This window comes from Nomascus leucogenys, chromosome 3 (assembly GCF_006542625.1).
Source record: "Nomascus leucogenys isolate Asia chromosome 3, Asia_NLE_v1, whole genome shotgun sequence".
Taxonomy (NCBI): Eukaryota; Metazoa; Chordata; class Mammalia; order Primates; family Hylobatidae; genus Nomascus; species Nomascus leucogenys.
In genome coordinates, this window is record NC_044383.1 from 36,557,336 (window position 1) to 36,573,066 (window position 15,731).

General features: G+C 54.4%; 1 protein-coding gene across 2 annotated transcripts in view; it reads left to right on the forward strand.

Moving 5' to 3' along the window:
- The window catches only part of SLIT1 (slit guidance ligand 1), a 188,355-nt gene that overhangs the window by 108,568 nt on the left and 64,056 nt on the right, over positions 1-15,731 (forward strand). For both annotated transcript variants that reach the window (XM_003255278.3, XM_030808989.1), the window contains exons 5-8: positions 12,038-12,109; positions 13,231-13,302; positions 13,863-13,934; positions 14,485-14,648. In XM_003255278.3, the coding sequence (XP_003255326.2) occupies positions 12,038-12,109; positions 13,231-13,302; positions 13,863-13,934; positions 14,485-14,648 (380 nt within the window). The remainder of the gene's footprint in view (positions 1-12,037; positions 12,110-13,230; positions 13,303-13,862; positions 13,935-14,484; positions 14,649-15,731) is intronic.

Here is a 15,731-nt window from a genome sequence, read left to right on the forward strand (position 1 = left end):
TATTTTATTTATTTATTTTTTAAATTTTTGAGATAGGGTCTCACTCTGTTGCCCAGACTGGAGTGAAGTGGCACGATCACAGCTCATTGCAGCCTCCACCTCCTTGGCTTAACAATCCTCCCAACTCAGCCTCCTGAGTAGCTGAGACCACAGGCACACTAACACACCTGGCTAATTATTTAAAAACATTTTTGTGGAGACCAGGTCTTGCTATGTTGCCCAGGTTGCCTCAAATTCCTAGGCTCCAGTGATCCTCTTGCTTCGGCCTCCCAAAGTGCTGGGATTACAAGCATGAGCCACTGTGCCCGGACTGTAGTTAAATAATTGAAAAAAAAACTCCAGACCTCACAGAGCATGTGTGAGCTTTAATTCTGTGAATCTTATCATTCTCTTAGGAGTGGGAGAGGTGGTAAAGGAGAGGAAGCAGTCATTTCTTGTCAGAGTCACAGAGCTGTAGCACTCAGGATTTAGTAGCGGCAGTTGGAAGCCTCACAGACAATACAACTGATTGTCACCCACTGTGTGCCAGTCTTCTCTTACAAACTTGTTACAGAAAAGGAAACTGAGGCCCAAAGAGGCACCAGTTGGTGCTGAGCTTCATTTTGAATCCAGGCTGCAGGGCTCCGCTCCCAGACTAGCTACTGCATCCTGAGACTTCCTTTAGGGAAGCTCGCTGATCTGATGACCCTGCCATCCGCTCCAGCTGGTCTGGCTCATGGCAGTCAGGGTTGCAGAGAAGGGGAGCAGGAGAGCACCCAGGATTAGGAAGGGGAACTTGCCACTCAAAGGACTGCAGCCAAGCCCAGAGGAGGTGGCAAAAGTAGCTCCCAGGATCTATCCTGTCCTGTGTGATTTTTTTTTTTAAGAGATGGAATCTCACTCTGTCACCCAAGTTGGAGTGCAGTGTCATGATCATAGCTCACTGTAACCTTGAACTCTTGGGCTCAAACAATCCTTCTGCCTTAGCCTCCCGAGTAGCTAGGACTACAGGCATACATCACCATGTCTGGCTGATTTTTTTAACTGTTTGGAGAGACGGGGTCTCACTATGTTGCCCATGCTGATCTCAAACTGGCCTCAAACCATCCTCCCACCTCAGCCTGCCAAAGTGCTGAAATTATAGGTGTGAGCCACTGCCCCCGGTTCCGTCCTGTATTTTCACAAGATGGAGAAGTGGGGGACCAGATTAAAGGAAACTGGGCTTGTGGCAGGCGGGACCCACTACCCCTTCACTGCACCAGTGTGGTCTCTTTGACACCACTGCTGGGTCTGCTTTGCACCCTGGCCCTGGCCCCTAACCGAGCTTGAACTTCTGGAGAAGATGAAACAGACAGATTCACACTGAGAATTAGCTGGCTGATAAGCTTTCTACTTGAATCTTCTGGGAGTACCTGAGGTTTGTGAGTGGACAAAGCCCTGACCTCTGAGTTGAGGCCCAAGGCAGCACGATTCAGGTTCTTATCATCGAATGCTCTCCAGAACCCACCTTGAAGGTGAATTTGACCTAGTCCCTGACCTGGAGACAGGTGTGCACACATGCAGTATGCACACAGGGTAGATCTGGGGCACTTGAGTGTTGTTTCACGGGCTGGAGAGAGCAGTCAGGGAGGGGTACTTGCAGAATTAGTTCCCCTTCTAGGTGGGAGGCACAGGATTTAAAGGGAGGTGTGAAGGACAGACAGAGACAAAGGTGGGATGGTCCAGCGAGATCCCAGGAGCATCTCCGAGCAGCATGTGCATCCCAGCGTCCCACCCACGGGTATTGATAGCCTCCCTCCTGCCAAGCCATCCTGCAGCAGGGACCTGGAGCACAGACAGCCCTTAGGAGTCTGTCTCCCATTCCCTGGCCTGAGCAGGGAGCCAGAGCTGGGACTCCTGACCTCCTGGCCATGCTGGAGATGCCAAGTCTCCCTCTGCTGTGAGTGCTGGAGCTGATTCACCGGGGAGCCCCACACCTGCTCCTCACCCGTGCCCTCTGGTGTCTTCCATGCAAATTGGCAGAAATGCAGGAAGGGCCTGTGGGACAAATGTAGTGGCTCGTCCCTGCCCCCCCAGCCCTGTGAGTGCCTTCTCTGTTCCTCAGGAAGGTGGGCCTTGGTGAGCTGCAGCTGAGGGGTTGGTAGCTGCTCTTCCTCTCTCCACTCACTAGGGGTGTCTGTGTCTAAGTCTCCCCACCTCAGCACCAAAAGAATAGGAGTTGGCACCTCCAACCCTTGCTTTGAAATGCTCACCAGTACAGAGGTTATAATCCGTTTTGCTTTGGCTCCAGCTGGGGACATTAAAACATTTTACACCTTTCCTCTGCTGGAGGAAGCACTTCTCAGACTTCAGTGTGCACCTGAGACACTGAGGGATCCTGCTGAAATGCAGGTTCAGACTCAGGAGGTGGGACCCAGAAAATCTGCTTTCCTATCAAACTTCCCAGTGATGACGATGCTGCCAATCCACCGGGTGCCAGGGACTCACTTGCTGAGTTATCTGCAGTGGAGTCCCGGGCAGCCACTTATTGATAACAGCCGTGTGAGGCTGCCCCGTGCTGGCACCAGCCACCAGTGGGCATACTGAGTGTGTGACACACACAGCACGTAATCCCATCCTCCCAGCATCCCTGGGAGGTCAGTATTGTTGCAGATGTTGGGAACTAACTGTGGTCCTGCCAGAGGTCATGGAGTGGGTTGGCGGCCTTGAGCGTCAGCCTCCTGACTCCCAGGCCCTGACCCTCCCTCCTCCTTCCTACAGAGCCCAAAAGACAATTATTAAAGTGTTGGCAATGGCAGCCAACTCTGCCAGTCCTGGCTGAGGCCCCACACTCAGCTGTGGTTAAGCCATATGATAATTATTCCCATTTTACCATGAGAAGACTGAGGCTTGGGGGTTAGAAGATGTGCATGAGGCCAGGGCCTGAGTCCTTAATCCAACCATCTTCTGACAAGGATCTAAGCCCCCAGATGAGGTGCCCTGGAACCCTTGGGGTGCCCTGGCTCAAGGTAACCACTCAGGCTGCAGGGGGCCAAGGAGACAGGCCAGGCTGCCCAGAGCTTCCATGTGGCATGAAAAGCAGACAAAATAAGGTCTGTGCCCTGCAGTGGCGCCTGAGTGGGCAGCAAGAACCCAGAGCCCAGTCCAGCCTTGGCGGGTGCCCAGCAGCCCTCTGTGTACTCCCACCCCTGCCCCCACTGCTAATCCCCTTAGAGGCTGGTCTGCCAGCAGGGACCAATCAGGTTAGAGCGTGAAGGCAGATTAGCAGCCAGAACATGGGGTCTTGACCTCGGCTTCCCCAACCCCTGCCTCCTCCAGCCCTGGTAGAGGATGGGGGGATTGGCAGAGTCTGCAGGAGGAGGGGCAGCCAGAGCGGGGTGCCTGGAGATGGTGCCAAGTCAGGGTGTGGGCCTGGCAGCCCCCTTCTCTTCAGGGGCGGGCAGCCGACTGGGGTTGCCTGATGCTTCCAGGCCAAGTGGGGGCTGCTCTTGGTGGAGTTTGCCTCCTGGGGCGCTTGATCTTGGCGATGGGGTTCATGCTTTGTCTGCAGGGCCCTTGCCTCGAGCTGGTGTGAACTTGGAACCACTTGAGGGTGTTTGGTTGTTAATATCCTGAAGGATGTGGGAAGGGAAGAGGTGCGATTGATACATCATCCACGATAACAAGTGCTTGCTCATGCCTGCCTTCCCCTTCTGAGCCTGTGTCTCACTGGGTCTGCAGCCTGGTTAGGCAGAGCAGGTACAAGTAGCCAAAGCATAGGTGGGGAGCTGTGGTCTCTCGCCATGCACAGCCAGCCTGTCTGGCCCTGAGCTCCTGCCTCTCCCTTGGCCAGTCCTAACTACTTGTTTTGGCCGGGAAAATGGAGAGGGATTACAGCAGAGGACTCATGTAAGGATCCATTTTAGTTCATTCAGCTAAAAACTACTGAGTTCCTGCAATGTGCCAGGATACAAGGGAAAGTGAAGGAGAGTGTCTGCCGGGAGGTTATGGTCTGGAGACAGAGATGGACCTTCACCAGAGTCAGTACTTCATCACATCCGGTGCACCTGTATTTTATTACAAGCCTGGGTTGTGCCGAAAAGTAAAAGTGGGGGTGCTGGGAGCCTGTTGCAGACAGAGCAGCTGACTCAGGCTCAGGGGAGGTGTTTGAAGACTAACGTGTGAAGGATGAATAGCGTCTCCTGGGTGAAGGTGAGGGAAGAGTATCCCAGGCAGAAGCCACAGCAAGTACACAGGTCCTGTGTACTCAGGAGGGGTCTGGGAACCTGGAGGAATGTCAGCAGAGGTGACGGAGTAGGCAGGGGCACCTCTCCCATCAGATCCTGCAACATAAGTGCCGCTTTCCATCCCCGTGTTGCAGATGAGAAAACTGAGGCCAGAGAGGTTACATGACTTGCCCGAGACCACACAGTTTAAGTGAATGGAGCCAAGTCTCCCCTGTGACACCCAGCTGTGGGCTTTGTCCTCAGCACCCTGGCCTCTCCGTGAGTGCTCCCTGGACCAGCATCCCTGCATCCCCCAGGTGCTTGTCAGAAGTCTGGGACCTTGTCCCGCCCTTCAGCTTCTGCCCCAGCCCTGTATCTCCCCAGCTCTGTCCCGGGTCTGGCTCTGGGGATCTGTCATGGTGCCCTTGTCACTGTCCTGCCCCTGCCCTCCTTCTGAACCCCTGTCTGGCTCTGCTTCCCCGGGCTGGGACAGGCCCCGGCTGCCCTGGGCTTGGCTGTTTGTCCTTCCAGTCGCAGATCCCGCCCGTTTCCAGGACGGCAGTTCTCAGGATGTCTCATTCTGCCCAGACACATCCCGGCCATCTCCTCACTTCAGGGCATTTGACAAGGCCGCGTGGGAGGAGGACGGGCAGGAATGACTGGGTCTGAGGGAGATGAAGGTGGCCCAGGGCTCCGGGAAAACTGATGGGGAAAGGCTTAGGTGGTGCTTTTGGGGGGTTTCCACGCAGACCAGGGGCAGAAGACATGATAAACTTTATTTCAAAGGGATTTGGGAAAGATAAGACAAATATTGGCAAGGTAGGAAGTCAATTGTAGCAAAAAGGGAAAAAAAAAAAGAGAATAGCTTTGTTCTGCTAGTTTGCGATGTGGTTGAGGCATCCAGGTCCAGGGAAGGCTTCTGGCGCCCCCTCGTGGGAAAGCTTGAAACAACAGAGCCTTAGGGTTGCTTAGGCTGTGCTTAGGGCAGGGACAACAGCCGGCATTTCTTGAAGGTTGCTAAACGGAGGTTGTGATTCAGAAGCTTAAGTACATAAACTCACAATCTTCTCCAAAGTCCCACGTGGCAAGTATTTTACAAATAGGGCACCTGAAGCCCTCAGGTGCAGAACTTCTCCAGGTCCATGGTTGGTCAATAGCAGAAGCAGGAGTTGAACCTGGTCCTTCTCTCTGCAGGTGCAGGCTCCTTCTACCACCCGCTTTGCTGTCATCAGGCTGCATTTTCCTGAGGCTTCCAAGGTTCACCTGTTTTCCTCTGGCCTCTCCTGGGGCCCCAAATTCACTTTCCTGTCTTCATTTAAACAATGTGGGCTGCTTCCGGCTGTTGGCTGGCTGGCCAGGGTGGGGCAGTTCCACACCCAGCTTTGGGCCATCTCTCATCTCTTGACTGGCCCTTGGCATCACCTGCTGCCTGCCTGCCTGGGGGTTGTGTCTTTCCTCTTTAAGCTTTGGTGCCCCAGAACAATGCCTGAAAGGTGGTCAGAGCTGGGTGCAGTGCCTGTGCCTGTAGTCCCAGCTACTTGGGAGGCTGAGGTGGGAGGATCACTAGAACCCAGGAGTTTGAGACCAGCCTGGACAACATAGTGAGACCCTGTCTCTACAAAAAGATTTAAAAAAAATAGCCAGGCATGGTAGCATGCGCCTGTAGTCCCAGCTACTCAGGAAGCTGAGGGAGGAGGATCACCTGAGCCCAGGATTTCAACAGTGCAGTGAGCTGTGATTGAACGACTGCACTCCAGCATGAGTGACAGAGTGAGATGCTGTCTCTAAATAAATAAATAAAATAATTAAAAAGATGGTCAGATCGCAGCCCTCTCTGTTCTATCCCATCACTCTCCCCGGCCTGTGTGAGGCTTCTCCCAGCTGACACTTGCTTCCCAGAGCCTCTGCTCCTCCCCAGTCATACCAGGCTCTCTCATGCCCCAGCGTCTTTGCAGAGACTGGGCCTGCCTGGAGTCTGCCTCTGCCTTCTCCCTCTTCCCTACTTAGTTCCTGGTGTGAGTCCTTATAGAACTGCATTTGCTGAATCGTACTTTGATGCTATTATAAGAAACAGACACTCAAACCCCATTTATTATAAGGATCTAGTGTTATTGATTAGGCTACACTGTCATTTTTAATAAAGACCCCTGGGAAAATTCTTGCCTCATCTGAGTGCCAAACCAGCTGTACTCCTGAGAAGCTGATCCTTTTAGACTTATACGTGTCCCATGGGCGCTGTGAACTGACTGGCTCTCCTTTCATGTCGGCTCTCAGTGAGAAAGCTCAGAGCCCCGCTCAGCCCAGCCTGGCATGTGGTCACATGGTACATGCATTCTTAGTACTCGCCATTGATTCTTCGTCTTCTCTGTGCCTCATTTTTCACTCTTGCTCTCTTGCTGTTTTGAAAATCCCTATAAGCCACCTTAAAGCCTTCCTAGAACAAGGTTGGGTCTAAATCGATAAGCAAATCAATACGAATAAAAAAACCTTCCTTGCAGGGTTGTGGTGAGGATTAAATGGAATAATGAATGGATGTGAGTGCCAGCCCAGCATTGCTTCCCAGGCTTGGCCAAAGGGTGAGTGGTCGGCCAGGCTGAGATGAGGGTCCCACTGGAGGTCCCGCCTTCCTGACTCTGTGGACGTCCTCAGGCCACCACTCCTCCCTGCCCCCATCTGGCTCTTAATGCGCGTACTCTCATCTCCCTGAGTCCCTGTGGGTCAGCAAAGGCGGGAGGCTGTGTCTGTCTTCTGCCCAGACCCCCTCTTTCAGTAGGTATATGGCCAGCAACTTTCCTCACCTCCTTTCTGGGACCCCAAATCCCCTAAAGAAGCAACCACCTCACTTGATGTGTGTCTTAGTCTGTTCCAGCTGCTATAACAAAATATTGTATTGGGAGGCTGAGGTGGGTGAATCACTTGAGGCCAGGAGTTTGAGACCAGCCTGAGCAACAAAGTGAGACCCTGTCTCCACCTGTAGAGCATCTGTGGTCCCAGCGCATCTGTAGTCCCAGCTACTCAGAAGGCTGAGGTGGGGAAGATCGCTTGAGCCCAGGAGTTCAAGGTGACAGTGATCTATGATTGTGCCACTGCAGTCTGGCCTGGGTGACAGCAAGACCTTGTCTCTAAAAAAACAAAAACAAAATGCCATAGACCGAGTGGCTTATAAACAGCAGAAATGTATTTCTCACAGTTCTAGAGGTGGGAAGTCCAAGATCAAGGTATTGGCAGATTTGGCATGTGGTGAAGGCTGCTTCCTGCTTCATAGATGGTGCCTTCTAGCTGTGTCCTCACACGGAGGACGGGGCAAGGCAGCTCTCTGTGGTCTCTTTCATAAGAGCTAAACCTGTTATAAGGATGGAGCTCGCATGACCTATCACCTCCCAAAGTCCTCACCTCCTAATGCCATCACATTGGAGATCAGGTTTCAACCTATACCTTTTTTGAGAGGAAACGATCATTCGGACCATAACAATGTGTCTTGCAGGCATGTGGGTGGGTCTGCACTGGTGAAGAGCTTAGAAATCTTCTGGTTCAGCCTATGAATTGGACAAATGAGGAAACTGAGGCCCCCCAAAAGGAGAAGTGATGTAGCCAAGTCTGTAACACGATTTCAGCCCATTAGCCTCGAGCCTAAGCATGCCCCTCCCTTCCTCAGGGTCATGCCTCAAAGCAACGCTGGATGAGTCATCGATTGTTGCGTAACCAATGACTTCAAAACACTGCGGCTTTCAAGAACAAACAATAACCATCTCACAGTCTCTGTAGGTGGCTGGGTGGTTCTGGTTTGGGGTTTTTCATGAGATTGCATCACAATGTTGGGGGGTTGCGTCATCTGAAGGCTTGGATGGGGCTGGAGGATGCACTTCCTTGATGGCTGGCTCACAGGCTGGCAAGCCTGTGCCTGCTGTTGGCGAGAGGCCTCGGTTCTTCTCCGTGTGGGCCTCCTCAGAGAGCTGCTTGAGTGTCCTTATGACCTGGGCTGGGTTCTCCCAGAGAGGGCAATCCCAGAAGGAACAAGGAGGGAGCTACAGTGTCTTTTATGATCTAGTCTCGGAGGTTATCCATTACCGCTTCCATCATATGTGGTTCTTCAGAAGTAAGTTACTGAGTCCTGCCCACATTCAGGAGGAAGAGAATGAGCCTCCGTCTTTTGAAGGGAGGAATGTCACACAATTTGTGGAAGTCTTTTAACTACTACAACCTCCCTTGTACACACACCAGTCATACGAAACTGCATGAGATTCCCCCAGCCTGCCTCGTCCCTTCCTGTCTCTGGGCTTCTGCACATGCTGTTACCACTGCTTAGAACACCCTTTCCTCATTTTCCGTTTCTGTCTGGGACACATCAACTCTTTAAGATCCGGTCAGAGATCACCTCTCCTCCCTCCAGCGGACTTGTTCACTCACTTCTCTGTACTCTCCCATCTCTTTGGCAGTACTGTTCCTCCAGCCATTTTTGAAAGCTGGCATGTACACCCCATGAAAGCAAGTCTTTGGGGGTCCCCAGCAGACCATCAGCTTTCAGTACACATTTCTGGAGTGAAGGATTGAAGGTCTACTCACTGGTTTCCCATCTGTGCCCTCTTCTGGGCATGAGTGCTCTAGGGTAGACCATGCACTTGTGGTTAGCTCTGCACCCACAAGCCCAGCCCGGACACTGGTGCCTGTGGGCACTCCATCAAGGTGAGTTTGGTTTCATGTTGGGCTCCCATGTCAGCCTGGGCTCCTGGTTACTGAGGAACTCACATGACCATGAGCTCCAGTGTGGGCAGTCTGTTGTTTACCTGTGTGGCCTGTACAGCCCTGCTCTAAATCCAGTAATTTCCCTGCCAGCCCACTCTGCCCAGTGGCAGCATCCCACTTAGGAAGATGGAGAGAACAAGTCCACAAGTCCACAGACCAGGAGAACCATCAAGCCATTAGGGCAGGCACCACCAGGGCAGCAATTTCTTGTATGAAGCAGAGACACTAAGAAGAGGATGTGGCAGCCAAGGAGCTCTCTAGGCAAGGAAGAGATGATAACAAGGATTAGGCAGGCGAAGACTGAAATGCATCTCTCAAGACATATGGGGCTGGGGGAGTTGCTGCATAAAGACAGGCATCGGGGAGTAGGCCACTGGGGGCCCTCTAGGGAGTAGCCTAAATGGGTGGAATTTGGGGAATGTCTCCAGGAATACTGGCAGACTACACAGGGGAGCTGGAGATATGGCACAAATAACCAAGATCGAAGACGAAAGATGCCACAGGGAGAGCAGGAAGGGAAGGTGGGGCCGGGCGAGTACAGGAGGAGGAAGCTTCCCCCGCAGGAAGGGGAGATGCCTCAGGGCTGGCAGGTGGGATGGCTCTGGAGGAGGGACAGCTATGTCTGTGCTGCAAGCTTGAACCATCTCCCCTCCAGGAGATGGGGCCTACATCCAGGAGAGAGAGAGCAAGAATGAGGGGCGCTGATGGTGCCAAGGCCCCTTCAGACACGAGTGCCTGGCTGCTTTCCTGAAGGCTGTGAGGGGACAGGACAGAGGGGCTGGGTTTGGGGGAGGGAGCACACAGATGTTGGTGCCCACTCTGTGGGGACGGGAGGGCAATTGCCTTGCCAGGCTTTCATTTTTCCCATTTTGTACATGAGGAAACTGGGCTCAGGGGGGAAAGGGTGCCTTGCAGATGTATGGCCAGGAGGGGGAGGGCCAGGCCTCGAACCCCAGGCTCCTGCCTCCAGCTGCAAGTCCCCAGCCCAGAGAAGGGGAGATAGCTGGGGACCGAGCTCCCTCCAAGACAGGGTGCATCTCTCCAGTTCCATCATTCATTCATTCATTCATTCAACAAATGCTTGCCGAGTGGCTCATGTGGGCCAGGCACTGTCCTAGGTGCTGGGGTGCAGCAGCAGCTGGTCCAGTGCCTTCTAGCCCACCTGCCTCCTACCTTTCTGATTCAGGGCTCTGTGCACACCATTGGGTTTCTCAACAGGGAAACCCAGACAGGGCAGTGGCGGCCTTGACAGTTCAAGGGGCAGTGTGTGGTGGGGTAGGGGGCTGTGGGCTGTGTTCTCGGACCCTGTGGAGTGAGGGGCTGAAAGGAAGGGCACTGTCAAAGCCCATGGGCCTGGCCCAGGAGGAGGAGGTGGGGCTGTGGAACTGCCTGGCACTGGGGCCTATGTCAGCACGGTCTGCCTCTGGTTGTTCACCTTCAGGACCCTGGTGTGTCTGGGCAAGGCTCCGAGGCAGGGAGCCCGGGTCCAACCCAGGTCAGTTACTTCACGTCTTGGAGCTCAGTTCCCTCCTCTGTGAAATGGGTGCAATGGCAGTTCCTACCCCCAGGGCTGCTGCACAAGCCAGGGCTCTGGGACCTGAATGCCTGGGTTCAAATTCTGGAACCACCACCCACCAGCTGGGTTACCTTGAAGAAGTTGCTTAGCTTCTCTGAGCCTCCCTTTTCTCCTTTGTATAATGGGGATGGTGATAGTATCCACGCCACACTCCTGGGAAGTACTCAGGCAGTGCTGGCCTGAGGGGAGTGTGGCTGTGAGTAGGAAAAGCTGACCTGGAAAGGGGCATTTGCACACGTCTGTGGATGCCAGCGGGGCTGCTGAGAGGGAAGAGAGGCAGGTGGACAGGTCAGAGGCCCGGTCCTGCCAGGGAGTGGAGGAAGGGCCCCAAAGCTTGCCTGGCAGTCACCGAGGCTGAGGATTTGCAGTCCCGACAGCGCCCCCTCCCCTCGCAGCAGGGCATTCATGGGGAGGTGTGAAGTCCTCAGTGATCCCAGCCCCCTAGGTGCTCCTGACTCCCTGTGGCCCAGGCTCACGGAGGTGCCCTGCTGCCTGCAGTCTCCAAGAGCACAGGGTTTGGAGTCAGGCCCTGCCTGGAGTTAAAGACCTGGGTGGGCCACTGGCCGACTGGGTCACCGGAGCCAATTCTGTCCTTCCTGAGTCAGCTTGCTCAGCATAAGACACAGAGCGTAAGCCCCAGGCGTGCCATCCCTCCCACAGCCAGCCCAGCGTGCCATCCCTCCCACCCGGTGCCAGACAGTGGTCATCAATCCCCCTCCAGAAGCACCTCTGTTGTGTGCCCCTTTGCAGCCCTGCACGATGCTGTAGGGGCTGAACTGGCCTCTGTGGGTCTGGTGGGCTGACCTCTGTGGGCATTAGGCTGTTCTTGTGTTGCTATAATGAAGTGCCAAGACTGGGTAATTTATAAGAAAAGTGATTGACTTGGCTCACGGTTCTGCAGGCTGTGCGGGAAGCAAAGGCATCTACTTCTGGGGAGGCCTCAGGGAGCTTTTTCTCATGGCAGAAACCTGAGGGGGAGCAGGCACTTCACCTGGGAGAGTGAAGGAGAGGGAGAGTGGAGGGGGAGGCGCCACACACTTCAACAACCAGAGTTCCCGGAACTCACACGCCATCGAGAAGTCAGCACCAAGCCAGGAGGGATCAGCGCCCGTGACTGGATCACCTCCCACCAGGCCCCACCTCCGCACTGGGGATTACAATTCAACACGAGATCTGGGCGGGGACAAATATCCAAACTATGTCAGGTGGGGTCTGGCAGGGCTGGTCAGAGCTGCCCCAGGCTTCTCCTTCCAGCTGCAAGCCCCGAGCCCAGAGAAGGGGAGGTGGCTGGGGACTGAGCTCCCTCCAGAACATGGTGTGTCTCTCCAGTTCCATCATTCGTTCATTCATTCATTCAACAAACGCTTGCTGAGTGGCCGCTGTGGGCCAGGCACTGTCCTAGGTGCTGAGGTGCAGCAGTGGCTGGTTCAGTGCCCCCCAGCCCACCTGCCCTGCTTCCCTAACTCATCACAGCACTCTGCAGGAACCTCTTTTCTGACCGGTGTTTTCTCTCCATCTGACTTTATCCTCCCAGGGACTTGAGTGAGAACGCCATCCAGGCCATCCCCAGGAAAGCTTTTCGAGGAGCTACGGACCTTAAAAATTTGTGAGTACAGGCCTGGGAGGGAGAAGGGTGCGGGGGCTCCAGGGCCACTCCTGGCAGAGTCCTCAGGGTATCCCCGAGTGAGCCATGTGGTCCAGGCAGCCAGGGAGCTGACCTAGGCTCTCAGAGGGCTGGTGCCAGCATGGTCTTCTGGAATAATCTGGGGTTGGAGGAAACAGGCAGCTCTTGCCTCTCCCTTGGTTGTGATTCCATATGAGAGCCAACGGAGGGGGCCCTTGGGGACCTGGTGAAGCGTGTTATCAGCGTGGGCAATATTCTCAGTCCATTTCGATGGCACAGTGTCTGTGCCCGCCTCATATTTGGGTTGGGAGACCTGGGTTTGAATCTTCTCTTCTAGTTACACATCACATAAGCAGCTGCAAGTCTGTGAACATCGCTGACCCTCGGTATATTGTTCTGGAAAATGGGGATAATAAGATCTACTTCGCAGGCATGTTCTGAAGTTTAAATGAAACATGGAAATAAATACACTTTGTCAAATGCTATTTAAATGTAATGGCTTATTATTATTACTATTCAAATTTATTCTGGTCCAGGCTTACCACCTCCTTGAAGTCTGAATACAGCAGGGATGGCAAATGCCTGGCATGCTTGTCACACACACCCCCTCCCACACCTGTGGCACACATTGATAATCAATCACCACATTCTTTCCCACAGAGGTCACCTCACAGCTTCAGTGTACTCTGACAGCAGCACTCCAGGTAGCCACCTCTAGTCAACCTCTTTGGTACTCAGGCTGAAATCTGTTTGCCAGCTCTGGCTGCCACTGCTTTGTAACTCTCCCATTTTTCAGCTGCCAGAACCCACTAGGTGGTCTCCAAAATGTGTGTGTGTGTGTAGGGGGGTGCCTGCTCCCCAGGGAATATGTAAGGTTGAGTAGAAGAATATAACTCTTACTTATATTTATGATTTTAACTGAAAATTAGAAAAAAAAACCTTAAGTTTTTACTAATGTTCGTTATTTGGAGTGACACATATACACATAACAAACGGCTAGGAGTGTACCTCTTTTGAATGAATGGAGCACGTGGTCAGAATGTTTGGACACCCTTACTCTAGGCAATGTGCCCTTCTCTCTACAACCTTCCTTTGCTTCACAGACAGCTGGACAAGAACCAGATCAGCTGCATTGAGGAAGGGGCCTTCCGTGCTCTGCGGGGGCTGGAGGTGCTGTAAGTAAAGCATGGAAAAGGAAGGAGGGGTGTGGAGGGCCCTGCTACACAGGTGCCAAGTGCCGCGGCCTGGGCGGCGAGCATCAGGGAGACAGGAAGTGGGAGACCTGCCCTCCTAGAATCACCTCGGAGGAGGGGAGGACAGGCACTCATGGGGTTGTGCCTGCAGCAAGCAGTGTGCCCCGGTATAACCTGCTCAGGATGAAACCCAAGGGTTTCTGGCGCTTGGCCTGGAATGCTTCCCCCTTTCCCCCTGCCTATCCAAACCCCACCTTTCTTCCAAGCCAACCCGAGCCTGGGACGCGTCCCATCACCCGCCCTGCTCCATCTCCCCATCCTACCAGCCTTGGAGTCTGTGGTGCTGTCGGCTCACAGCCCCAGCTCAGGGCTTTCCTGTGGGGTGGGATATGCCTCATGCTCTTCGGCTTAGCCGCTCTATGTCCAGCCCCGTGCTGGTCCACCTTAAGGTCGAGAGCCTCCCTGTTCATTAGCAGGGCGGCCCTGTCCCACATCATCTCCTGCTGGGCAGGTGCTAAATGACTCTGGTTTTTCCCATTTAGGACCCTGAACAACAACAATATCACCACCATCCCCGTGTCCAGCTTCAACCATATGCCCAAGCTACGGACCTTGTGAGTCAGCCGGGGCAGCGGGGAGCGGGGCAGCCAAGCCCGGTTGATGCCAGGGGGTAGGTGGGGCAGAAGGCGAAGGTTCTGCAGACAGGTCATGGAGCTCATTCTCCCTCAGACCCCCAGAGGCCAGCCCAGGCTGGGGGCTCCATGCAGTCGGAGGCGGAAGGAGTTATACAACTGCAGAGCATCCAATGCCACTTAATTTGTTTTTTCCTTGGAAAACAAATGATTTGTTTTTGTGCTTGAAAATGAGCCAGGTGGTTTGGGGCAGTGAGCCTGTGCGAGGTCAGTGCGATGACCTGGGCTTTGCTGGGCACATTCCGGTCCAGCTGTGCCCAGAGCATGTGGGAGGGGAGGGGCAGCAGCGGGATCTTCATGGGGCTGTGGATAATCCCTGGATTGGAGCTGAGCCGCCTGTTTGACTAAATGTAGACTGTCTTTGGCTTAAACACAGCACCGGGGGCAGCCTTCTGCCTGAGGTTTGGGGTTCCCACAATCTGGCTGGGCTGGGGGATCCAGATGGGTTGTGAGCCATCCTGTCCTCTTGCAGCCGCCTGCACTCCAACCACCTGTTTTGTGACTGCCACCTGGCCTGGCTCTCGCAGTGGCTGAGGCAGCGGCCAACCATCGGGCTCTTCACCCAGTGCTCGGGCCCAGCCAGCCTGCGTGGCCTCAATGTGGCAGAGATCCAGAAGAGTGAGTTCAGCTGCTCAGGTGGGTGCAGACTCTTGCCGGGCTCTCAACTCTGCAGCGCCTCCTGCCCTGCCTCTTTTTCCTGCCCCTAATCTCGACATTAATACCTGGCCTGCCCATCACCTCCTGACCCCGCCCATCACCTGGCCCCACACGTCACCTCCTGACCCTGCCCATTACCTCCTGACCTCACTATCTGCCCCTCCTGCCCCATCCATCACCTCCTGACTCCACTGTATGCCCCTCCTGCCCCATCCATCACCTCCCACTCTCACTATGGCCTTTGTCACTTCTTGCCTCCTCTCCTTTTCCCTCCTGTCCCCTCACTGCCTCATCCACTCATCACCCCCTTTGTTCCACCCCGTCCTCTTTCTGGTCTACTCAGTGCCTCCTCCAATGTCCTCTGGGCTCTTTGCTGCTGCTATCACCCCCTTTTCCCTCCTCTGATGGCCTCACTTCTGCTGCCTTGACAAGTCGTTGAACTGGGCCCTCTAAACTTGGCTCCAAAAGAGGTGGGCCTCAAAGCCCACGCCCTTTCACCTTCCCCTTGTGGTTCTGTGATAGCCTCCTGACTGGTTGCCCATGTCCTCCCTGACCCCTGGCTTATACTACAGCCAGAAGACCAAAAAGAACCCACAAGTCTGGGCGGTGACTGCTCGTGTACTCACCCAGCTGTCAGCACCGCGTCGAGAGTCTGAACTGCCCTCAGGCTCTGCAAGCCTGGACAGGGCCAGCGCCGCCTCCCCTACCTCCCGCTGCCTGCAGCTCCCCCAGCTGTGCCTGCCTCTGCCCCTTCCTGGTGCAGGTGCCGCCAGCCCTGGCCTCACAGGCTGCTCCCCTGCTGGGCACACCCTTCCCTCCTTGTTGCCTGCCAACTCCTCCTCACCCTGCAGGGCCCAGAGAGCCTTCTGTGATCCTACATGAGGTCCCACATTGTGCTTCTGGCGCATCCGCAGCACTTTGTCTTTGCTTGGCACAGGAAATGCTTGCTGAATGAATGGACAGTTCTCAGATTTGTGACAGAGGATTTAGAGGCTGACTGTTTCTCCCAAACCCGTGGACTGGGCCTGCCAGCCACACAGAGCTCTGAAGGAAAGCATCTCC